This window comes from Periophthalmus magnuspinnatus, chromosome 19 (genome assembly GCF_009829125.3).
Source record: "Periophthalmus magnuspinnatus isolate fPerMag1 chromosome 19, fPerMag1.2.pri, whole genome shotgun sequence".
NCBI classification, from domain to species: Eukaryota; Metazoa; Chordata; class Actinopteri; order Gobiiformes; family Gobiidae; genus Periophthalmus; species Periophthalmus magnuspinnatus.
Window position 1 is genome coordinate 18,430,839 of NC_047144.1, and position 25,387 is coordinate 18,456,225.

Consider the following 25,387-nt stretch of genomic DNA (forward strand, 5'->3'; position numbering starts at 1 on the left):
CTTGAAAAAAGAGTATTTTGGGAATTTTCTTTTGTAATAGAATAAAAAAAATAATAAAACGATAGAGTGAAAACACAGCTCCAGCAGTAGGATCATGTCTGTTAGCACATCTGTTAGCATCGTGGCTAATCTAATGTATTTTCTCTGTTCATTTGTTCCTCCATTAAAGTCCCACAGAGACTGAACCAGAGCCAAAGCAGTGGAGCAGAACAAAGCACAGGACGAGCGCTCCACTTCTCTCTCTCCTCTCTATCCCTCGCTTCTCCCCATCTCTCTTCACCCTTTTTTCCCCCCCATCTCTCACTTTCTCTCTCCTTCCCTCCTATATTCTCTCCATCTCCCCTCTTTCAGCTTCTCTTCTCTTGCTCACTCTGTATTGTCTCCCCCTCTCATCACTCTGCCTCTTCTTCATCTCTCTCTCTCCATCTTTTCCCTCGCCCTTCTCTTTTTCTCTCTGAGCAATGTCTAAATTTATCCTCCAAAGTCACAGTAAAAACTTTCCCCACATCATTAGAGGACACAGATGCACTTACATAAGGTGCAGTTTTATCAGGAAGGGCATCTGGGTGAATGACACAGTTAGTGATGGAATGTAAGGTCTATCTTCACTTGAACTTTTGTATTAACCGCAGCCTCAAGTCAGATCTGTGGAGAGTCGACACCAGTCTCTAAAAGGACATATATTTTTGGATGTTAAAAACTCAATTTGATAAATGCAAGTTACAGAAGTTTGACGCTGTGGACCCAGGCAAAACAAAAGAACCTCAGAGACCAGCAGGCGGCGTACTCTCCAGCAGGTGGAGCACTTTCCAGCAGAAAGGTCACATGATACAGGTTTCACTTCGCCTTTGCTTAAATAAAAAAAAAACAAAACAGTGAAACTTGAGCCAATGTGATTTATTTGAACTCTGAGCTCCATCCAAACGTGCTTTATATTTGTTACAGTTTTATCAGGACGAGACGTGGGGTTAGAGACAGACACCACAGCAGTGTTAAAGCAGATACAAGGCGCCCTCTACAGGAGAAGCACCTGTAATACAGCGATGCATTTAAAGTAAACAAGGCTAAAGATGTCAGCTTATTAGTTCAGTGGGTGATATTTCAGTTGTGGGCTCCGGAAATCGAATAGTAATATTTGAAAATAATGAAAAACTTAAATTACTCATTTTACATATTTTTAAATTTAAACAGTGAGTTTTAATGTTCGGCTCAAATAAATCACTAGTAAATAGAATTTTCTTCTTAAAGGCACAGCATGGACCAAACTCAACGTAAACACAAGAGTAAAAGGCCACTATAATATTATTATTTTATATATATATATATATATATTTTTTTTTTTTCTTAATGTCATCAGGGCTCGAACGTTACACTGAAAACACATTTGCATAGAGAAGAATATTACATCTTTTTTTCTGTTGATAATTTGTAAATTTCATTTTTTTCGTTCGGTAAACTACGAACCAGAAACCCCAAAAAAAATCCAGACTGAACATTTTAGTTGATTCAGTTTTGTCTGTAGTTAAATGTAGGTCTACGTCTGCACAAAAACACAGAAGTGATAATAATTCTAATCATTGTGATGTTTCTGATTCGTTTCTATGACGTCATCAATGAGTCATTTTAAAATTGTTTGGATAAAGACGCCATTTTGAATGATTAGAAGAAACAGATCTGTTTAAAGCGTGACTTGAACTCAAAAGAATGGCAATATGAAAATTAAAAACGATATATCTGATCTATTGGTCTGATCTAATGATCGATCGTGACATAAAAACATGAATAAACTGCAGATAAAACACTTCTTGACGTGGAGATGAACTTATAAAAACAGAAAAATCTGAAATATTTGACAAATTTTTGTTTTACAGAAATTCAAAGTCAAATTAATCGTAAATATAAATAATAAAACAGTTAAAGGAGCACTATGCAACTTGTCCAGTGGAGGGTACACCACCTGCTGGTCTCCATGGAAATGTTATTGCTACATGCCTGGAATATTCCACAGTATGGCATTAAACTTAGATCTATCTCCATGGAGACCAGCAGGTGCCACAAGAACTTACAGGTCTGATCTGCAGAGAGGCGAGCCCACTCTGTATTTCAAAGGGTTTGACCAGTAAAAACACCTGTAATTAACCAAATATTTGAGTGATAAGTTTAATGCCCTATGCTGGAACATTCCAGGCAAATCAATAACATCTGAAAATTGGCAGTCGCTTCATCAGAAAAGTTCCATAGTGTGTCTTTAATGGACCAAAGAGGTCATGAAACAGCGAGGGCGGTAAATCTAACTTCCACTTTAATTTAAGAGAAGGATTTTGGACCAAAACTAGAATCCCACCTTCACAATAATCCACTGGTCTGATAAAGTCACGTGTTAAAATTTAAAACAAACTGTTAGTCATTATTTCATCTATAGAGAATATATGAAAGCAACTTTATGAATCTAAAAATATAAAACATATTCACTGTTTGGCAAATGTCTACTTTTGACACGATACAAAAAGCATGCACAAGGATATAAGGTCATCTCTCTTTATAATTGATGATAACTTTATAATTCGATTATAATCAATTATCAATTATAATCGATAATCATCAATACACTGAGTTTAGCTTCAGTCATTTCCTCCACAGAGTTTCAGCAGCAGCTTTTTATAGTCACCAGATGTGTCCCCCTAAAAAACAAGATTTATTTTAATTTCATTTTAATGTGAAATATTTATGTTTGCAGACGCAGAGGAGGAGGAGGTCAGAGGAGCAGAGGAGGAGGTCAGAGGAGCAGAGGAGGAGGTCAGAGGAGCAGAGGAGGAGGTCAGAGGAGCAGAGGAGGAGGTCAGAGGAGCAGAGGAGCAGTACTCACAGAGATGTGGGTGTACAGAGACTTCCCGTAGGCCTTCAGATATTCCTGTCTGATGTCCAACATGTCGATCTCAGAACGAGACACCATGATCCGGATCAGAGTCCGGTCCTTAGTCCCCGCCCCCTGAGGTCACAGCATTATGTAATAACACAGACACACACGTGTATATTATCACATACATATGTGTGTTATAGAACACATGTATCACACACACATATATATAAGCTGAGCTGCACTCACCGCCATGGCCTTGTGCAGCCTCTCGGCGAAATAGGCTGCAGTGTTTTTGATGCATTTGACTAAAAGAAAAAAAACAAACAACATTCTAAACATTTTGTATAAGTTATAGAGGTATAATTGTTTTCATCCACACACAGAAGAGAGTTAAAAGAGAGGGTCAAAGGAGCAGAGGAACAGAGCAGGGGGTCAGAGGAGCAGGGGGTCAGAGGAGCAGGGGGTCAGAGGAGCAGGGGGTCAGAGGAGCAGGGGGTCAGAGGAGCAGGGGGTCAGAGGAGCAGGGGGTCAGAGGAGCAGGGGGTCAGAGGAGCTAGCCTCTCATCTCTCCCTGTGTATGACATTATTATATACATGTATGACACCATTATATACATATATTGCACTATTGCATACATGTATGACATTAATATATACATTGTATAACAGTATTATATACATGTACATCCACTGTAAAACTACAGGACATGTGCTTGCACCTTCTGTTTCTGGAGCTCAGCTGGGAAAACATTTAGTTTGAAAACTTGCTGTGTTTTAATCAGCTCTGTGGTCACTAACTACCACGAGACCAATCATTTTATTTTATGCAAGTATAATCTGTTTCTGTCTTTCACTATAAATAAGATTAAATAAAGTTATAAGTAAAGTTATAGCATAATATTTTAGAAATATTGAGAACTCAAAAGTGCATCGTGTTTATACTTCAGATAAGTCTATGAAAGACAAAACAAACAGCTGCATCTGACCAATACACTGTAAAACACTCCAAGCTCGAGTCTGGTTCCACCAGAAAAGTTACATAGTGCACCTTTAAATCTGTCTAACAATAAGTGTTTAAATGTGGATTAAACACTGACCCACTGCCACCATCCCAGACTCCACGTTCCCAGACATTTCTCTGCAGATGCTTTTCTCCATTTCTCTGCCGCACATCTGCTGGTACTCATGGAACACTGAAAAAGATAAATATAAACTCCTTAACACTATATAAAAATATAAAATCATCACGTTCACTTATCACTCAGCTATAAATATAAACTCATTCTGTAAAGAAACTCACAATCATAAGGAGCAGACACAATCTGATTGTTCTGTTTATATGTTTATTAAACAGCTTTAATTCAGTACAACAGATTTACAAACCTACAGTGTTGTTTCTTTTATTAAATTAAATATTGATTTGAAGAATAAAATTAGGGGAACCAGGGAATAATGTTTATAGTCATTAAAATAAAGATGGAAACACTGGTATAAGACGATATTTATGCATTTTAGGGTCTATTAACTTCTGTATATCATTTGCCCAAAAGTATCAATACTTATTGACAAAAATAACTGGTTTGAGGCGTACCGCTTAGGGGGTGTGGTTTGGGGGTGTGGTTTGAGACGTACCTGCTCGGAGGTGTGGTTTGCTGCGTGCACACAGAATGGCATTAAACTGTGATTCATCTGTGCCCACTTTGTTTTCTCCTGCAGCGTACAGTTTCTACAGCAACACAATATAAACATTAAACAACATAAAGGAGGCATTTATTTATTTTTTATATATAAAATGTATGGATGTATTTAGCAAAAAATCTCATACTCACCCTCCGTGGGTGGTCTCATCCCATTTTTCCGCACTCGGGACCTCTACCAGAGGCCTGGGAGCTTGAGGGTTCTGCGCAGTATCTTTGCTGTTCCTACTACTACACTTTTCTGGACTGAGATATCTAATGTTTTTTCCTGGGATCTGCTGTAGCCTCCTTCACTTCCATATACAGACTGACAGAATGGTGATGTCGAACCAACCAGACATTGTGATGGTGGATAAACAACAGAGCAAAGTCGTGGTGCTGGACATCGCAGAACGAAGTGATGGAAACATCAGGAAAAAGGAAGATGAGAAACTAGAGAAATACCAGGGGCTCAAAGAAGAGCTGGAGAAGGTCTGGAAGGTGAAGGTATCAGTGGTGCCCGTGGTCATCAGAGTACTCGGGACAGTGACCCCCAAAGTGTAGGAGAGGCTACAACAGATCCCAGGAAAAACATCAGACATCTCAGTCCAGAAAAGTGCAGGAACAGCAAAGATACTGTAAAACCCTCAAGCTCCCAGGCCCGAGCGCGGAACAAGAATGAGACCACCCGCGAAGGGTGAGGATGATTGATTGTATGTACACATATATATATATATATACACATATATATATATATACATATATATATATATATATACATATACATATATATACATACATATACATACATATACATATATATATATATATATATATATATATATATATATATATATATATATATATGACTTATACTGTTATATATAGACTTGTATAGATATAGATGTACTTATTTTGTCGTTACCTGAGCGTCCTGTTTGGCCAATGAGACATCCACAGTCTCCCTCTCGTCGCGGTTTCCCTGGAAACACACAGAAAACATTATTATTGTTTTCATAAAAGCTGAACTTTAGTGAATTGTGAGTGTTTGTGTAAACGGCTTTGAGCCCAAACATTTGCACAGGAAAGGTCAAAGAACCACATGTCCCAGAGTGAAGCTTTAGTCTTGGTTATAACAGGGTCTTCACACTCCAGGTACTATAAGGACTTTCAAAATACGATTATAACCATTTTAATAATTCTCATGATTCTTCTGATTATGCCAAATAATAAAACTTAAACTTATCAGATTAACAGTGACCTAGAGCTCCAGATCTCATGTAGAAGACCATAGATCATATGTGTAGAACATGCTTCAGATCATACGTGTAGAACATGCTTCAGAGACACTTTGTGGGCCTATTGTTATTTACATCCAGACGTAGAATTCTGTTTTGCTTCAGTGTAAAGTTAAACTCCGTACCTGACACAGAGACACCAGGAGTCTGCGGAAGTGACCGGACGTATCACCACTGATAGAATCCTCCAAAGACTTTCCATACTCTGAGAATGAGGGAACGAGAGAAAGAAGAGAGAGAGGAGGAGAGAGGGGAAGAAGAGAGAGAGGAGGAGGGAGAGGGGAAAAAGAGCGAGGAGGGAGATAAACAGAGGGGTGTGGTAGGACAAGGAGAGGTAAGAAAGATGGAGAGAGGAGAGCAACAGAGCGAGAGAAAGAAAACAATTTGAATATGTTTTGACTGATGCAAATATAAATGTGACACACCTTCAGATGCCTGGGTTTAAATGAACGAGTGTACACACAGATGTACTACACACTGTACTACGAGTACTACACGTATAACATGTAGTGCATGTTACTGCGTGTACTACCAACATTACCCATACTACCAACTTAGTACTGTGTCTGATCTAAAGAACCTTTCTTTTTAAAGTGCATTTCAAGTACTGAAAGACTGCCCTAAAATCTTTGGTCCTGGGCCCATATGAATCTGATCTCTGTTCTAATGTTGTTTCCTCACCGCAAACAGACCTGGAGTTGTGTTTTCTTTCATTCACACATTTTAAAATACAAATTCTGCATATTTAGACTGTTCCACTTTGCGATGTCATTTGGTAATACAGGAAGTGCCCCACTGTGTTTTTAAACTCCATATACCTTCATGACATCACAGGTGGAACAGAGCATTTTGAGCTTTGGAGATGTAGACAGACTAATAATAAAGAGTTACTCAAACATGTGTGAATGAAACAAAACACAACTCCAGGTCTGTTTTTGAGGAGGTAACAACATTAGAACATGGAGTAAACCTCTGCATCCAACAGATCAGTGTTGTCTGAGTTTAGCAGAAGAAAGTTGTTTTGCATCCACACACTGAAGTCATCATCTTTGGCCCACAGAAACACAGAGAAAGTGTCAGCAATCACCTCCAGTCTTTCTGTCTAAAACTGACAAATCAGGCTAGAAATCTAGGGATAATAGTGGACTCAGACTTGAACTTTAACAGCCACATCAAATCAATAACATCTGCCGCTTTTTACCATCTAAAAACTTGGCAAAAATCAAACGTTTACTGTCAAAGCCAGACTTAGAGAGACTTATCCATACGTTTGTCTCCAGTAGGTTAGACGACTGTAACGACCTGCTCACTGGCCAAACGAGCCTTAACACAGCTGCAGTACATCCAGAACACTGCTGCTTGGGTCCTGACTAGAACCAGAAAGTACGAGCACATAAGTCTTGTGCTCAGGTCTCTGCACTGGCTTCCTGTAGCTCAAAGAACAGACTTTAAAGCAGCTCTGCTTGTGTATAAGTCTCTCCATGGCCTAGGTCCAAAGTACATCTCCGAAATGTTAGTGCCACATGAACCATCTCACACTCTGGGCACCAGTAGGAGGTCGGTCCCTGAAGTCCTCAGAGTCAGGACTAAACACGGGGAATCAGCGTTTAAGTTTTATGCAGCTAAAACCTGAAACAATCTCCTGAAGATGTGAGACAGGCCTCTACTTTGACAATGTTTAAATCCAGGCTCAAAACGGTTCTGTTTAGCTGTGCATATGACTGAGAGGGTTTTATTCAGAATCAGAATTCTGCACTCTTCTGTTTTAATGGTAATTTTATGATGTTTATTTGTGATTATTTATGTTTTGATTTGTGTGATTTTAATGTCTTTTTTATTCTGTAAAGTACTTTGAATTACTTTGTGTATGAATTGTGCTATACAAAAAAACTTGCCTTGCCTCATAGGGGTCAGTTTGTGTAATACAGTAGCTTTAAGAGAGCAGTTTAAGAATTCAGACTTTCCATAACCAAAGACTCAAAAGGATCCTCAAAAGGAGGATACCGATTTCTTCTCTGCTGCTGGGGGTCATGACTGATATTTGCCAATATTCAGCTTTTAAAATCCACAGTGAGGCCCACAGATGTGTCACAAGCAAAGATCACAAACTAACCTGATTTGTAAATCCTGTTGATTTCATGAATCTCAGCGTTGCTGCGAGAAGACAAGATTTCAATGAGACAGGCCTCATCTGTGCCAGCTCCCTGAGACAAAAGAGACATTACATTTAAAACAAAAAATGCCCCCCGCCCCGAGACCAAAATAAATTTGGCCTCGGGGCGGGGGCGTGGTTTACAGACAGATTTGGCCTCGGGGCGGGGGCGCGTTTACTCCATGTTGTGATTGTGACACATGTTTTTCCTTGAAGCTTAAGTGATTCCAGTGAAGCTCAAACCACAAACTAGACTTTCATGTGTCTGTTTCCCACATGTGAAGGGCTCAGATAGATCTTTTGCTTTTTATGAGTTTTTAAATCCTGTTATGACATTTCTCTCACCATTAGCTCACTCAGAGCTGTATATTGGACCTAGTATTGCTTTGATTCTGTTACCAAGTTACAAGGAAAAAGCACCAGAAAAGTTACAAAGTGCTCCTTTAAGTGACAAACATATGCTATGATATATATGTTATACAGTTATTATTTCATTAGAATTTGTAGGGTCTTCTTCAGTGTCAAAAATCTGATTCTTATCGATGCTAAAACTAGTATCCAAACTAGATAATCATGTTTCACAGATATTGATAGTAAAACAGATCCACTGACAGAAAGGAACCTTTCCTGAATAAGCATTCTGTTGTCTACATAAAGAGTGCTACTGTGTCTGAATTGGTATGAAGTCTTTTCCTTAGAATAAAAATTTTAGTATTGTGACAAAATGAGTTTGATCATTTTGCACAAACCTTTATTGCTTCTCTGAGTTCAGCTGCGTCAAACTGAGATGGAGACATGAGCAGAGCCAGGACCAGGTTCTCAAAGTTCCCTGTGAGCTCAGACTTCAAATCACGAAGTAAATCCTGAAAGATAAAGATCTCAGTGAAGTAGAATCTGTAACATCTTTAATCTGGGGTCAGACTTTTATATGACATAGACACAAGTATAATAATCATCACATTTTAATAATCTACAAAGACAATGGCAAAAACATAAAAACATTACAAACAATTTCCATTTATTAAATCAACAATAAACTCATAAATATTCTGTTTGAAAGCCTTCAGTCCCATCTTTAAACCTCGATGTGGTTGATAACGCCTTTATAAAAAGTCTCAGGAGGAAGAACGGTTTGAATCGAAAAACGCCCCAAAAGGAACAAATCTGATCAAACACAGAACTGAAGTCTTAAATTCTGTCGGACGTGTGAATACTTCTGTGACTCTTTGAAATGTGAATAAAAGATTATAAAAGGATTAAACTATCTTTATATTAATAATATTATGTTCCACCAGAAGGGGGCGTACCTTCCCATAAGTGGTTTTGTAAGCTGCCACCAGAGGAACACGCTGTTTACTGCTTCTGTTCCCAAGAAGCTCGATGATTGCGTTTTCGTCAGTGCCTACAACACAAAGAGATATGTCAAGAGCCTACAACACAGAAATATGTCAAGAACCTACGAAACAGAAATACATTAAGAGCCTACGAAACAGAAAGGGTTTAATGTTTGACTATTCACATTACTGACGAAGTATTTCAGAAGTTCCTTCGGATTGTGTAATAAACCATCTTTACTCAAACAGAGATCTTTCTTTATAAACTGACTTAATCCACCTTACTCATTTATGTATTCTTTCGTCAATATCAAAATCCTACTTTGAGAATTCAAATTATTTAGTTTTTCGCTGTGGTACCAATGAGTGGCCAGTAGTGGGACACGGCTAATTTCACAATTTAATCAAAATGGACGAAGTGCCACTAAAACTGTAAATATTTTAAGATGAACTATGTAGCTTTTGTGCTTATCTCCATGAAGATGTTATTGCTTTGCCTGATTGTTCCACTGTATGGCAATAAACCTATTTCCATTAAGACAGATTTGTTTCAATTTGTTCAATAAAAAATTAATCATTAATCACATGAGTCACATTAGTAATAAACTGTTATTCACTCACCAAAGCCCTTCATGGCTTTACGCAGCACCTCCACGTCTCTCAGTGGATCGGCTCCAGGAAAGTCTTTGATGGAGCCTCTGTATCCTTTCTGAAGAGTCAAAATATAATGTTAAAATCATAACATTTTAAATTCATTCATTTTCAGTGTATAAGATAAATGTTTTAATTAACAGGGTGGAAAGAAACTCAGTACAAACACTCACTGAGAGAAGATATATACAGGGTGTCCATGAAGTCGCTTTACAATTTAAAAAAGCAGTATAAAGACAACTGATCAGAGATCTTAATCAAGCGACTGGCCGATGTACCAGCCGAGCTCTACTCTGATCTAAAAAGCTTTTAAAATTGTGTTGTAACTAGTTCATTTTAAAAATGTAACTTCTAAGTATTTTTCATGTGTACTTTTACTTTTAACAATTTTGGAGCAGTACTTGTTCTTGTACTTGAGTACTTTATTAGCCATTTATCAGGACCTTTACTCAAGTACAGATTTTCACTTCTCTTTCCACTTCTGTTAATGAATCTATTACAGTGCAATTTTCTGACCGAAACAGCAGGAGCGTGTGGGTGGGGTTGGCCACCCGGGTGGGGTTGGCCACCCGGGTGGGGTTGGCCACCCGGGTGGGAGGGGCCAGGTGCAGGGCCTGCTGGGTAATTTGGCATAGGCTGTCCTGGAGCAGGGCCAGTGGGATAACCCTGAGGAGCGCCACCTGGCTGTAAACATAAGGTAACACTTTAGTTTAAGGACCAAATATTAGAATTATTAGCATTATTACCACAATCTTTGCACAGAATCGTACTGCTAACCATAAGAAGGGTTTGGGCTCGGGACAGATCACTAGATTACTCAAACATACATGGATGACATCTGAAACCTCGTCATGTTTTTGATGAGGAACAGCATTAGAACATGGGAGAAAGATCAAAAATAATACTTTCGCATAATGCCCCCCCTTTAAAAGGTAAACAAACATAAGTAACTTCATTTAATCTACACTCAGTCTTTTGAGTGTAGATTAAATGAAGTCAATGAGTGCCATATTTACTCTCAAATTATATTAAATAAAATGTATAAAATGAGAATTTCCTCTGCAAACATCATCTCAGTATAAACCTGGGGAAGCACTAATCTCAGTCAGAATAACAAACGTTTCATAAAACTAACCACAAACTAGCATACAAATGGTGCTATCTCATTCTAACCATATTAGCATGAGGTAACAGTCAGTACTGATGAACAACTTTATATCTACAGCAGTGGCCATTTTAGCTCTGGACTCACCGGTCCATATCCACCTGGAGCTGACCCCCAGCCTCCACCTAGAAAACAACATTTACACAACTCACTTTGTTAAAATGTAAAACCTGTGATGCTCCGTTATATTTAGTGAGATTTTTAAAATATAAATATAATCAAAAGCACAGTGATAACACTACTGCAAAAACAAGCATCCAACTGTAAGGAAAATGTTAGGCACAGACATACAGTGCTCCACACCTCACTACCATTACTATAAGAGAACATATTCATTTTGTGCTTTTGTGTTTTAAAATTGTTTTAGTTATTTTTATGTTTTGCAGTGACCTCACAAAATGTTTCTAGAGTTCTATTTTATGGGACAGATTACAGCTCTGTCAGTCTGTCACATGACGATGACTCAGCTCAGCACTGGTCCAGTCCATGTGTTTTCTTGGTCTGTTGTCATGGAAACATTATGGCATGTGGAAAGTGCAAACAGAGGGAATCCCGCAGAAGCAGAGCCAAGAGTATTTTAAACCAGTGAAGCAAACCCAGAGGTTTATGTGCTGTGTTTATGTGTGTCAATCCCTTTAAATACTGCACAGCTCAGATCATTTAAGTCACTTTACAACAAACTAACTTACCACATTAAATTCCTCACAATAATGGTAATACTCATCACTCACCTGCAGGGGGCATGGCGGGGTAGCCTCCTGCTCCAGGCTGCGGAGGGTAGCCTCCTGCCTGAGGAGGGTATCCTCCGGAGGGGTATCCTCCAGCCTGAGGGGGGTATCCGCCTGGAGCTTGGGGGTATCCAGCCCCTGGAGGGGGGTATCCTCCGGTCTGTGGGGGGTAGGCTCCAGGGGCAGGGGGGTAGCCCCCAGGGGCAGGTGGGTAGCTTCCTGCCTGGGGAGGGTAGCCTCCTCCTGGGTATCCCCCGCCCTGAGGAGGGTATCCCCCCGCTGGAGGGTATCCACCTGCTGGAGGGTATCCGGGGTAACTCATCTCAAACCTGCAGGAGACAAAAGGGTATTCTGGAATTTTCACAACTGTAAAAGGAGAAGATTGAGAAACTTTGTTCCTTATGAAATCAAAAGTTTTTATTACCTAACACAGTATCACACAGAGCTGAACTAATACTAAAACTACACTATCATTTTGTTTTGTCATGAGTCTGATTAGAATGTTTAAACTACACCTTAAGTGTCTGGTACAGGTGAAACAGGTTCAAATTATCAGCAGAATGTGATTCAGTAAATCAAACAATGACATTTTTATAAAGCTCAAAACAAGATGAGCAGATCAACACATATTCAAGAAACTCTTGAGCAACAATTCCTCGAATGACCTGGGACACGCCCACTGTATATGTTAGACACTCCCACTGTCTATATTGTCGTCATGACTGAGGCCTGTGGGTGTCTCTGTAAACTATCAGAGGAGCTCCCATGTTTCCAAAGGGAGTAATAATCTTTGTTTTCATGTCACGTCAAGATTTACTACAGATGCATCAGAGCCACATAAACCCAGAGAAACTAATCCCCAAATTAAAAGGTGCACTCTGTAACTTTCCAGTGGAGGGTTTGATACTTGCTCGTCCCTTCTGCTTCACCAGATTTGTTTCAGAGTAAGATCTTTATCCTTAAAGATAAGTAAACCAACTTACAGGTCAGATCTATGGAGAGACAAACCCGGCCACAGTCATAATGTGTAAAACACCTCTTAGTTTAATGCCATACTGTGGAACATTCCTGGCCAAACAAATCCAACTCTCCATGAGTCAAGCAGGTGTCTGACTCTCCACTAACAAGTTACACAGTGCGCCTTTAAAGACCAAGTAGAGAAAATAGTAGAACAGTTTAAAGTAAATAAAAACAAACAGTAGAACAGTTTAATGTAGAGAAAACAAATAGAACAGTTTAATGTAGAGAAAACAAATAGTACAGTTTAAACTGTTCTAGTGTTTGTTTTATTTACATTAAAGTAGATACAACAAACAGTAGAAGTTTTCTCTTAATGACAAATACTATGAGTTTGGTTCTGATTTTGCACTAAATCAAAGGGACGTGTTGAAACGCGCAGCATCTCAGGCCTATGTCCTATAACACCACACATATATACACATGTTTTTTTTACATTTCTACCTCTTTGCCTTTACTTTTTCAATCATTTATCTGCACAAAGCCTTAGTGACTCGTGTCTTTAAGCGTCTTTTCGTGGCTCTCCTCAGCAGCAGTTACAATATAAAGCGCAGATAGAGGCTAACCGTTAAGCTAGCATCAACCACATTAGCTTCAAAAACTCTTTCAAAACTCGCATTTAACCGTCAATACACTTGGAAAATCATATTTATCACACACAAAACAACACCAACAACGTCTTTACAACCTCTAGCGATTTACTTTAGCGGTAATAAGTGTTTTGGGTCAAAACAACCAAAGGCAGAACAGTTCGGGCGAAGCCGAAACAGTCACGTAAAGTCACGTAAAGTCACGTATGTTTGCGTAATGTTTGTGCGCAAAGGAGGAAACTAGTTTAAATTGTAAACTGTCTAAAATGTAAAATCTTATGACTTACTTGAAAAGGGCGTTGGGATCAGGAAGAGGGGATCAGGAAGAGGCGATTAGAGAGAGAGGCGAGTAGAGAGAGGCAGAGAGAGGAAGAGGAGGAAGCAGAGAGAAAGGGGCGGGTCCGCTGCAGTGAAACCTTTGGCCGGCCTCTGGAGCTCAAAGGGCGGCCTGATGGAGGACACGCCGCATTCTCTCCTCCAGGGGCAGCAAAGACCCGGGGCACACCTCTGTTAATGACAGGTTAATAATACATGAGAAAAAGTGTAGCCTATTTAACACATTCATAACTTAAATACACAGTTTTCAGTCAGTTCATGTGTTTGCTTCAACAAATCTTTATTTATACTGCTCTAAAATGCATTTACATATGTAAGTCCACGACCTAGAGTGAAACAAAAATACAATGTAATGTTTGACCAACAGACTGTAAATATAAACATGTAAATATATTTCTTATTACAGTCAATGCCCCAAAGTCTAAAACAATCAGAGCAATAGATTAGTATTAAAATAGTCTCTTTTTTTTAAATTATAACTAAAATAACTTTCATTATAATCAGTCCATCACAAATTATACAAATTATACAAATGATAAAATATATTATATAAAATAAGAACAAATAATCTAAAATTAGCTCACACGTCCACAGCTGTCCCGCTTCCTCCCAGGTCTTTAATAATAAACATAATCAAATGTAAAATATATGTACAGTAATTGCTTAAACTGATGATTGAAGGGTCTTGCACTACCTCAAATGGAACACTAGATGAAGGCATTGAGTCACATCTCAGTCTGTTTCATCTTTTTAAAAATCGTGGGAGGACTCGGGGATTATATAAACTACAGAGAATATGCCACTTAAAGTGAATTTAACTCTACGTTCTAACTGACCCAGTGTTCAAACAGCGGATTTTCATAAAAAGTTTGGGCTTTTTTTCTCTCTCCTGACCCGCCTTACCCCTGATCTGTCCCGAGTTATGCCTCTGCAGCTGGGATAGAGTCTGTGGAACGAAATATATATATTTTTGTGAACATTCTCATCACCTGTTGGTGATAAAACATATTATTTTGGTATTAACGCGTGTTGTATTATGTTTCAACTTTGTACCTGTTGTGCAGGTGCCATAATTAGTGTGACACCACCTGTTGCACATGCACGTAGCTGCCTCTGTCCCTCTGAACCACAGACTGTTGTATATAAACATCTATGGTCAGAACAGAGGAGTCAGGTGCTGGTGCTCCACTGTCTCCCAAATCAAGCTGGCACTTGTTTTAGCTTTTGTTGGTGTTGAAAACTGGCTAAAATATAAAGTTTAATTAACAAATAAAATAATCACTATTTAAATTAATTATTATTTTTGCCCTAAAAAAGTTTTTGTGCCAATATTGATGTTATTTTTTCCTTTGTGTTTGTCGGGAGACCAGGGCCTTGAGGGAGACAGAGTGTTGCCTTGAGTGTTGCTGTCGAGTCATTTATGCCTTTTGTTTTAATGGGGCATTAAACCTCCTCCCCTGTGACTGTTCTGTCCACACTACAGCTGCATGTCCCTCTGTCTGTTCACTTCCATCTGGACATTTGGAGACATGAGGTCAAAGAGGTGATGAATGGTGTGAACTTGGCCTCAAACTTTTATCTGACGTCTTTGCGCCAAAACTAAACTATGGTGTCCACTGTAGACATCATAGTTTGTCTACACACGTGCATCCCTGTGACATCACCTCTGTGGTATCACCTCTGTGGTATCACCTCTGTGACATCAACCCTGCGACATCAACCCTGTGACATCAGCCCCTCCAACAGTCTCAGCATGTTCTTCCAACTGAGAAACCAGGTCAGTGTTTAAAGGTGCAATGTGTAACTTTTCTGGAGGGGTCTTTTTCCATGGAGACACCTTGCCTGCTGCTCCACACTATAAGGCATTAAACGTTGTATTTTACATTTATTCAATTACTGTATGTTTGTCTATTTTTATTTATAAATACTTTGCAGGGTTGCCTGTCCACAGATCTGACCTGTAACTTGGCGTCATAGTGGAATCGCATGCTTGTCTCCATAAGAGGCTTAGTCATGACATAGGCTCTCATTACATTACAGAATTTTTATTGCTCAAAAATACCTTGAAAAAGATGCATTCTTACAGTAAGTGGGCTCTCCTCTCCACAGATCTGACCTGGCCTGACTTGTTTACCTGCCATACTGTCATTTTAGGCAAAGTAGTAGTAGACCTTCCACAGGGAAAGCTCCATAGTGCCCCTTTAATCTGATTATTAAAGTGTCAGATCCAGTGTTATATATTTTAGATTAGTTTAATTAAATTTCGGTCATGTTTGTGTGGGTTGTGTGAGTTGTTTTGGTTCTCGGGGGGACTCAGCTCCACTGACTCGTGGTCTGGGTCTGTGACAGTGTGGTACAGACCCAGACTGTACATATGTATACTGCTGTGTGAGAGGCAGTGCTACTCTCAGTTTGGCCCCAAGAGGGCGGCATGAGATCCAAAATGGCCTTAGATAACACGACACATGATAAGACAGGGCCAACATAAAAAGTGCATGTGAAGAGGATATTTGTTAAAAGATGGTGGTCCGGCACCCGCTTGTCTCCATGGAGAGGTTATTGCCTGAAATGTTCCACAGTGTGCAATTAAATATATCTTGCATTAATTTCAACATGGGTGCTTTTATATTGCTCAAAGAACCTTGAAAAGCATTCTTTAGTGGAGTCGCCTCTCCATAGATCTGACCTGTAACTTGGCCTGATGGCGTCACCTGTTTGTGTATATGAAGAAGTAGTGTGTGCGTTTAAAACAGTGATTTGTTCATAAAGTTCTAGTTTAAGCCTTTGTCTCAAGTCTTTCAGTGATTTTTACCTTTCAAACAACTAAACAAACAGCTTTGAAGTTTTCTCATTTAATAATAAAACAAACATTTGGTATATACATGTATACATTTATAGGTTTATACGTTTAAACATATAATTGTTTAAATATTTAAGCATTTAAACATACAGAAGCTTAAAGCACAGACAAGGGAAATAAAGCAGAGTTTATGGTAAAGTTTATGGTGGTGTTGTGATGTCATTTGTGATGTGATATGTCATGTGTGATGTCGTGTGTGATGTCGTGTGTGATGTCGTGTGTGATGTCGTGTGTGATGTCATGTGTGATGTCATCTGTAGCTCTGGCGGCAGCAGCGGCCCATCCTCTTGCACTTCTCACACAGGTGCTGTAGGTGAGCTTTGTCTGGGTCCAGATGATCATCCAGACCGTCTGGCTTCTCCAGTGGACGCTGAGAAGAAGAACGGGACATTTAATTTAATCTAATCCTAACCCTAATCTTATTTTATTTTGAAATATAATAAAACATAGATCCCACAAAAGGCTACACTCTATATATGATGAAATTAGGCTAAAACATCAAATTAAGATTCATAAATAAAACCAGGACTCAACCAGGACTAAACTAGGACTAAACCAGGACTGAACCAGGACTAAACCAGGACTGAACCAGGACAGAACTAGCACTAAACCAGAATTTAACAGGATTAAAATAAGATTAAACCAGGACTGACCTGTCTGTGGGGGTAGACGTTGATTTTGCAGGTGGTACACTCTTGTCCCATATTGGCCCAGGAATTGGCGCTCATCCACTTCCTGTTACACTGTGAACACTGATATTCTCCAAAACACCTCCTCTTCCCCTGGTACGGCGTCTGAAACAAAACAACATCAGATTTAGGTAACGGTGCGATAAACAAACTGTGATAAACAAACTGTGATACCAAGTTACTGATTTACACAAGGACAAAACAAATAAAAACTTCTCAAAAAGAAACAGATTTAGTTGTTTCTGTTGTACCTTTTCTCTTTAAGTACATTGTTAAACAGACTTTTTAAAAATACTTTTAACTTGAGTATTTTTTAATATGAAGAAAGTGCACTTCAGTTAATTATATTTTGAATTATATTTTGAGATGTTCTATTTTGTCTTTAATTTTAAATTTAATCTCACACCAGAGCAGGAGGTAGAGCAGCCAAAAACTACTCGAGTAAAAGTAATGTTACTTCAAAATAATAATACTCGAGTGGAAGTACAAAGTAGTGACTTTACTGAAGTAAAAATGCTGTGACACTGTACAATATATTACTCGAGTAAGAGTACTATTATGCAATACTAATATACAATTACTCTGAAAAGTACAATTTTAAAAAGTTACTTGAGTTACAGATTGTCCACTGTCTTAAACCTGACATTTTAAACATGTTTTAAACATGTTTTTATATAAACACATATACATTTTTCTTACCTTCTTCTGGTTCATGACGGCTGCTCTGTTCCTGAAGTTTTCCTCCCAAAACAGTGTGTGTCCTGTGTCTGTGTGGGCTGAGTTTATAAAGGCTGCTTCAGCTCAGCAGCTGAGTGTCACTTTAGTTTCACTTTAGTTTCCACTGAAAACGAAACCTACCTAGTGGCCAAATGTAGTCGGTGCACTCAAAATATTAAAGTATAAATGCTGCTAAAATCCTTCATATAAATCTCAATGCTCTGTGTCCAGTTAAACATCTAGAGACTTTTTCTCCAGGGAAAGTGATGACATCTCCATGGAGAAGCCCCTCCTCCAGAAATGTTACTAAGTGAAATCCATTTTAGCACAACACAAATGTTCAAAGTTAATAAAGAAACATGAAATAAATAATAAAAGCCAAAGTTAAATCTGTCTTTTTTTTATGGATCAGACCTGGACGACTGAGAAAACACAAACAGGAGGTAAGTTTTGTTTTTCATGTAGAAGCAGAAGACGTGGCTTCAGTTTCAGTTTTGCATCAGCCAAAAGTGAAACTTAACTGTTTCTGTTAGGGGCTGGTTAGTAGTACAGTATACTCACAGAAAGCAAGGTTATATTATGACCCCCCCCCCCTATATATATATATATATATATATATATATATATATATATATATAGATATATATATATATATATAGATATATAGATATATATAGATATATATAGACATTCTATATATATAGAAGCAGAAGACGTGGCTTCAGTTTCCACACACCCCTACATACATACACACATTATATATATATATATATATATATATATATATATATATATATATATATATATATATATATATATATATATATATATATATATATATATATATATATATATATATATATATATATATATATATATATATATATATATATAGACATTCTAGGGGCATAGTAAAGAATTTCTTAATTAATACTTTTGTTGTGTACCTTCTCTTTCTGTTACTGAAGCTGGAGCGCCACACCCTGGTCCATGTGGGAACAGCACTCTAAACAAACATGGGTAACTCTTTGGTTTTGACAGAATAACTGATTTTTGCCATGTTTTGTTATTGATTTGATGTGGCTGTTAAAGTTCAAATCTGAGTGTATTATTACCTCGAGATTTCAAAAAAAAAAAAAAAAAAGTGGAGAAGGAAGTGCATAACTCACAGTGGGCGTGTACCTCCCAGTGTACTTCACAGTGTGGGTTTTGGCCTTGTGACACTTCATAGGTTCCCTGTTTGTAGGTGCCACTCTGAACATTGAATGTTTTGTTTTGAAGTGTTCATTGCTTTAAAGTTTAAACTGTCCTAATTTTTCATTTTCTGTGGCTCCTTGTGTACAATGATTTTTAAAAGATCAACATTTGTTTCTACGGCAACACTGTCAACATGAGTTCTATTTATTATCAAATGAATCAAACACACATCGCAGTCGCTCCTGTAGTACAGTTATACACTGATACAAATATACAGAGCTAGAGTTATATACAGTTACATAAAGTGCGGTACGATGCTGGTTCCTCCACACATACCTGCAGAGGACGCTCTGGAGTGGTTCTTTGACCATTACATCGTAGACGTTAGTTTACCTCTTCCTTTGAATATTATTTATTTATTTATAGCGGACAGTGCATGTTGACCAACAGTAACTGTTTAACATGCCAGAATTAGCCAAGAGGCTAGTTTTCATCTGTTGTTGTTATTGTATAATATAAATGTGTGAGGGCTAAATGATAGAAACAGGGACTGAACCAGGACTAGAGCAGGACCAAACCAAAACTGAACCAGGACTAGAGCGAGACTAAACCAAGACTGAACCAGGACTAGAGCAGGACTACAGCAGGATTAGAGCAGGACTAGAGCAGGACTAGAGCAAGACTAAACCAAGACTGAACCAGGACTAGCGCAGGACTAGAGCAGGACTAGAGCAGGACTAGAGCAGGACTAGAGCAGGATTAGAGCAGGACTAGAGCAGGACTAGAGCAGGACTAGAGCAGGACTAGAGCAGGACTAGAGCAGGACTAGAGCAGGACTAGAGCAGGACTAGAGCAGGACTAGAGCAGGACTGAACCAGGACCAGCAAATTCCTGACTGTCTGCTCCTCTGACCCACTCCTCTGCTCCTTTTACCCTCTGACTATTTAAGCTGCAATTGTTGCTTTTCTGAAACCAAAGAAAGTCAAAGAGGAGAGCAGTGAAGAGCAGGAAGAGAAGGAGGAAGAGAAGGAGTAAGAAAAGGAGGAAGAGAAAAAAGAAAGGGAGGAGGAAGAGATGGAGGGAGAGGATGAAGAAGTGGAGGAGGAAGAAGAGGAGAAAGAGGAGGAGGAAGACGAGGAGGTCATAAAGAAACTGCTGCTGAGAGGAAAAGTTACAAAAGGTTCTGAACCGGGACTAAACCAGGACTAAACCAGGACTAAACCAGGACTAAACCAGGACTAAACCAGGACTAAACCAGGACTACAACAAGCCTAATTTCTGTATTTAAATTACCTTTGTTTTGTTTCAGTTGAAGACTCCAGCTCCAAGGAAACATCTGCAAATCCACGGCCAGAAATCGTGTAGGTCACAGATCCTGTATGGATCCTTTGCACCTGATGTCATCAACATTCCCTGGGGTGTCATGCTAACTGGAGGCACTCCTCTGTCTGAGGCTCTGTTACTCAAGTTAGACTTTAATCTGAGCTTTGTTTTAACATAAACCTGACCATAAAGAACATATTTATTTGAACTACAACAGGGGAGCTGATTTGAGCTAACATTTTAATTAGCATTAGCCAACAGTTTTTCAGTGAGTGACTCTCATGTTTTTGTTGAAAATCAAACTCCTAAACAGGACCATGAACACTCGGACCACAGAGTTTTCAGACTATTTAAAAATGTTTTAAATGTGTGTGTTGTATCTCCATGGTAACTGCTGAACATTACTTCATAGACATACAGTATATGTAGAACTCCCGCAGCGTGACGTTACTGTATCAATAAATTCTATAGATAATCGCAGGTGTTTGTAAAATGACGAGCCGTGTTTGTTTTGTCAGAAACGTGCAGTGCTCAGCCTCACTCAACTGTTTCCTGGACATGAGAACCATCGTCCTCAAAGCCTCCAATGTAGAGTATACGCAACAGGTGAGACTGAACCAGGACTAAAAGATGACTTAAACAGGACTAAACCAGGTCTAAACCAGTACTAGACCAGGTGTAAACCAGGACTAAACCAGGAGTAAATTGGGACTAAACCAGGACTAAAACATGACTAAACCAGCACTAAAACAGGATTAAACCAGGTCTAAACCAGGACTAAACCAGGTGTAAACCAGTACTAAACCAGGAGTAAATTGGGACTAAACCAGGACTAAAACATGACTAAACCAGCACTAAAACAGGATTAAACCAGGTCTAAACCAGGACTAAACCAGGTCTAAACCTGGACTAAACCAGGACTAAACCAGGTCTAAACCAGGACTATTGAACAGTAGGTAAGGTCCCTATGTTGTGCTCAGTTTAATCAGGTGCGGCTCAGGATCAGGTCTCTCAGTGCCACAGCCACAGTCTCACCTGAAGCAACCCTGATATGCACCGGAGTGAACAGGTCAGAGACACAGGCCTCAACCTCACGAGCCAGAGTGTGGGCCACGCAGAACCCAATGTGGGTCACACAGGACCCAGTGAGTGGGCCGTGCAGAAGTGTGTGTGATCACAGCTCAGAGCATGGGCCAAAAAGAGCTGCAGAATTCGACATAAGAAGTGGGTTCTTGGGTCCTGTCACTAATAGAAATGATCAGGTTCAACATTCAGGGAGAAGAGGAGGAGTCTTAAACTGTGTTAAAGGCTGCTCCATCTGACAGGCAGAGGGCGCTGTTCCATAGTCTGAGCTACAGAAAACACTCACCTCTCCTCTTGAGCCTAGCTTTGGGCACAGCCAGCAGGAGCTAATCAGCTGACCTCTGACCTGAGGGCTCTGGGTGGAGCATAGGGCTGCAGTAACTCCCTCATATAAAGAGGAGCCATAAAGTGCACACATTTAAACAGGATCAATAATCCTCCATAGACATACATGCAGAACGCCCCCAGTGTGATGTCACTAAAGAGGTTTGTCTCTACAGTGTGGAAGCAGCGTACATAGCCGCTCGCAGAGTCGCTCGCATTGTTCAGAAAGTCGGGTTTCCTGTTTCCTTCTCCAACTTCAGGGTCCATAACTATGTCGTGGCCTACCACATGTTCCCCTTGTGCCTAGAGCGCCTCTATGTGGCGCTCCCTGGTCACTGCAGGTCAGTCAGTAAAACACAGTTCACACTGATGTTGTTTAACAATGCACTGTGACAAAGACATGGGACTGGGACGAGGGCTTGTGCTTTAATATTATCACAAAAACTTACTTTTGTTGAGTCAAGGTCTGAACCAGGACTAAACCAGGACTGAACCAGGGCTGAACCAGGGCTGAACCAGGGCTGAACCAGGACTGAACCAGGTGTAAACCAGGACTAAACTGTGTGTGTTTGTGCAGTTACGAGCCGGAGCTGTTCAGGGGCCTATTCTTTTACTGTGAAAACATCACTGCCTGTGCCTACCACACGGGGACGCTCATCCTCACGGGTAACTCCCTCGCTGTTCACCCATTTGTTCATCATTGTAGGGAATATTATACCTCCGGTGACTCGGGCTGAGATAACCAGGACTGAACCAGGTCTAAACCAGGTCTAAACCAGGTCTAAACCAGGTCTAAACCAGGTCTAAACCAGGACTGAACCATGTCTAAACAGGACTAAATCAAGACTGAACCAGGACTAAACCAGAACTGAGCCCAAACTTGAAATATATTTAATGAAACTGAATAGTGCTGTGTTGTTCTGTAGGGAGCAAAGATCTGAGTGATTTCGCTGCGGTGTTCTCCAGAATGTTCCCGGCTATATGTCAGGCCAGATTGACCACGAACTGTGATTCAGCATAAATAAATATGTTTTATATTTAAAAACACAGCTTATTCTGTTGGTAAAACATGAGACTGAAAACCAGAGACATGGACTCACCTGTACATGTCCATTTGACTTTTTTTTTGTTTTAGGTTTGAGCGTGAAACTTGAATGTTACTCAGTTGTCCACTAGAGATCAGTGTTTGAACTATAATTTGTGATGTTTCACCTGGACTCAAACATCTGTGTGTCGCCTTAATGAAGAATGCAGGTGATTACTTCCTCCAAATACTCCAATATTACACAAACCGACTCTTGGAGCTTTTAGCCATGGTCTAATGCTGTTACCTCCTCAAAAACACACCTGGAGTTTTGTTCCATTCACACATGTTTGAGTAACACTTTATTATTAGTCTGTCTACCTCTCCAAAGCTCAAAATGCTCTGTTCCACCTTGTGATGTCATAAAGTGGCAATTTTCAAGTTAACAGCTCCTTTTACATTTAGTTCAGTAGAGATTGGCAATTCCAGGGCTGAAATGATCCAAATGATTCTAGTGAAGGTGTGTGGAGTTTAAAAACACAGTGGAGCACTTCCTGTATTACCACATGATGACATCACAAGGTGGAACAGAGCGTTTTCAGTTTGAGAGAAGAACTCGAGGAAGACGAGGTGATAAGGAGACAACATGAGAACAGAGATCAGAGACTAGAATTCTATGGGGTGTTAAGTAAATTAAAAAAAAACTATAACATAATAAAGTTACAAACATGGACGTAATTAAGATACAATGTCTAGTAATGTAAAAATGTAATGAGATGTGTGGAATGGTTTAGACTTGGTTTAGTCCTGAGTTAGTCCTGGTTTAGTCCTGGTTTATTCCTGGTTTAGTCCTGGTTTAGTCTTGGTTTAGACCTGTTTCAGTCCTGGTTTAGTCTTGGTTTAGTCCTGGTCTAGTCCTGGTTTAGTCCTGCTTTGGTCTCGGTTTAGACCTGGTTTAGTCTTGGTTTAGTCCTAGTTCAGTCCTAGTCTAGATCTACTTAAGTCCTGGTTTAGTCTTCATTTAGTCCTGGTTTAGTCCTGGTTCAGTCCTGGTTCAGTCCTGGTTCAGTCCTAGTGTAGATCTACTTAAGTCCTGGTTTAGTCCTTGTTTAGTTCTGGTTTAGTCCTGCTTTGGTCTCGGTTTAGACCTGGTTTAGTCCTGGTTTAGTCCTGGTTCAGTCCTAGTGTAGATCTAATTTAGTCCTGGTTTAGTTCTGGCTTAGTCCTGGTTTAGTCCTAGTTTAGTCCTCATTATTCGGTGGAGATCTGACAGATGATCTAAAGTCATGACTTTGTGGATCGTCCTTTTGAAAAATTGTTATTATAGTTTTACATCAGTGAAGTAAGAAAAAAGGTTAAAATTACAGAAGCTCTTTGTAAAGTTTCTGTCTTAAAGTGTTTGTAGGTTTGAAATACAGTAGACTGGAATTTCAAACTGTCTGAAAATTCTCTCAAGCTTTTCAGACATACCCGCTTTGTCAGGAATAGCTACACCTTTCCTTCTAGGTTCATATTCCTTGTTTTCCTGTTTTTTATTGGTCAGTGTGTGTGGATTTAATGAAGACGTCTGCCTGGAGACACCGGTCCTCTCCTATAGTTAGTTTACAGGTTATTTACATTATAGTCCCTTAAGTAAAATGGGTCAGATGTGTTTTTGTGAGATTCATCTCCAGGCCGTCGTCAGTTCACCTGAGCATTTGTTTTTTTTTACTCTTTTATCGCAGACGTGGCTCGTATGAAGCTGCACCTGCTGTTCCACTTTTAAACAGGTCGCCCTGTTCTGGGTCTGTCATCAGGTTTAAATATAATGAGTTCTGGTCCAGTTGGGTCTGGATTAGTATTTTAATATGTGTATTTTAAAGGGCCCATATTACATTATTCTCTGATCTCTGTTCTAATGTAGTTTCCTCATCACAAACAGACCTGGAGTTGTTTTATTTCATTCACACCCTGTGCTCTACATCAGTACCTGCATCTGTTTATCACTGAGAGCCTGTCACATGTGCTGCTGATTTCATCACCCAGAGACAGAGGCTTTAATTAAACTCAAGTATTATTTATGATTACACTGGTCAACACTAAATTTATTATCTAAGATTTTTTAGCTGATTTAGGATAATTTTGATGTGCTGAATCCAAAAATCACATTGGTTTTGCTCAAACAGGTCAATGTTCTGAACTAAACTACATTTTTTTTTTTGGACGATTTTGTTTACATGTATTTTCACATCATATGATGCAAAATTCTGTTATATTTCTCGCTATAAGCAAATTCTGAAGATTTTGCATGTGCCAACTTATGACTAATTGTTTTTTTTTTATATTACAAGTGAATGAAATGGCTTCGACTAGAAGATCTTGCA

At 39.3% G+C, this 25,387-nt stretch overlaps 2 protein-coding genes across 3 annotated transcripts; both read right to left on the reverse strand.

Moving 5' to 3' along the window:
• Nucleotides 1-889: 889 nt before the first annotated feature.
• Nucleotides 890-13,835, reverse strand: anxa11b (annexin A11b). 2 transcript variants are annotated; one of them, XM_055229452.1, is made up of 16 exons: nucleotides 13,759-13,835; nucleotides 11,868-12,193; nucleotides 11,224-11,261; nucleotides 10,543-10,655; nucleotides 10,488-10,506; nucleotides 9,942-10,029; nucleotides 9,294-9,388; nucleotides 8,736-8,849; nucleotides 7,948-8,038; nucleotides 5,960-6,039; nucleotides 5,462-5,518; nucleotides 4,493-4,586; nucleotides 3,958-4,053; nucleotides 3,107-3,165; nucleotides 2,867-2,989; nucleotides 890-2,681 (listed from the first exon to the last, which is right to left on the reverse strand). In XM_055229452.1, exons 2-16 carry the CDS (start codon nucleotides 12,184-12,186, stop codon nucleotides 2,622-2,624), a joined length of 1,446 nt encoding a protein of 481 aa, XP_055085427.1. In that variant the 5' UTR covers nucleotides 12,187-12,193; nucleotides 13,759-13,835; the 3' UTR covers nucleotides 890-2,621. The 2 variants fall into 2 exon arrangements, with proteins under 2 accessions (XP_055085427.1, XP_033840314.1); XM_033984423.2 differs by having other exon boundaries at nucleotides 10,488-10,655.
• Nucleotides 13,836-16,700: 2,865 nt separating this feature from the next.
• Nucleotides 16,701-18,154, reverse strand: LOC117387438 (zinc finger CCHC domain-containing protein 24-like). Its single transcript, XM_033984946.2, has 3 exons — nucleotides 18,056-18,154; nucleotides 17,321-17,461; nucleotides 16,701-17,037 (listed from the first exon to the last, which is right to left on the reverse strand). The coding sequence occupies exons 1-3, from the start codon at nucleotides 18,068-18,070 to the stop codon at nucleotides 16,918-16,920; spliced, it is 276 nt and encodes a 91-aa protein (XP_033840837.1). The 5' UTR covers nucleotides 18,071-18,154; the 3' UTR covers nucleotides 16,701-16,917.
• Nucleotides 18,155-25,387: the final 7,233 nt, after the last annotated feature.

Bases quoted from the DNA above. Each gene is read 5' to 3' on its own strand.
- anxa11b (XM_033984423.2), bottom strand. From the start codon at position 12,186: ATGAGTTACCCCGGATACCCTCCAGCAGGTGGATACCCTCCAGCGGGG. The intron at 6,040-7,947 runs GTTAGTTTGTGA...CCTCATTCTCAG, and splicing joins CAACAGGATTTACAAATCAG to AGTATGGAAAGTCTTTGGAG. The intron at 3,166-3,957 runs GTCAGTGTTTAA...TTTTTCTTTTAG, and splicing joins GTCTGGGATGGTGGCAGTGG to TCAAATGCATCAAAAACACT.
- LOC117387438 (XM_033984946.2), bottom strand. The intron at 17,038-17,320 runs GTCAGTCCTGGT...TCTTCTTCTCAG, and splicing joins ACGTCTACCCCCACAGACAG to CGTCCACTGGAGAAGCCAGA.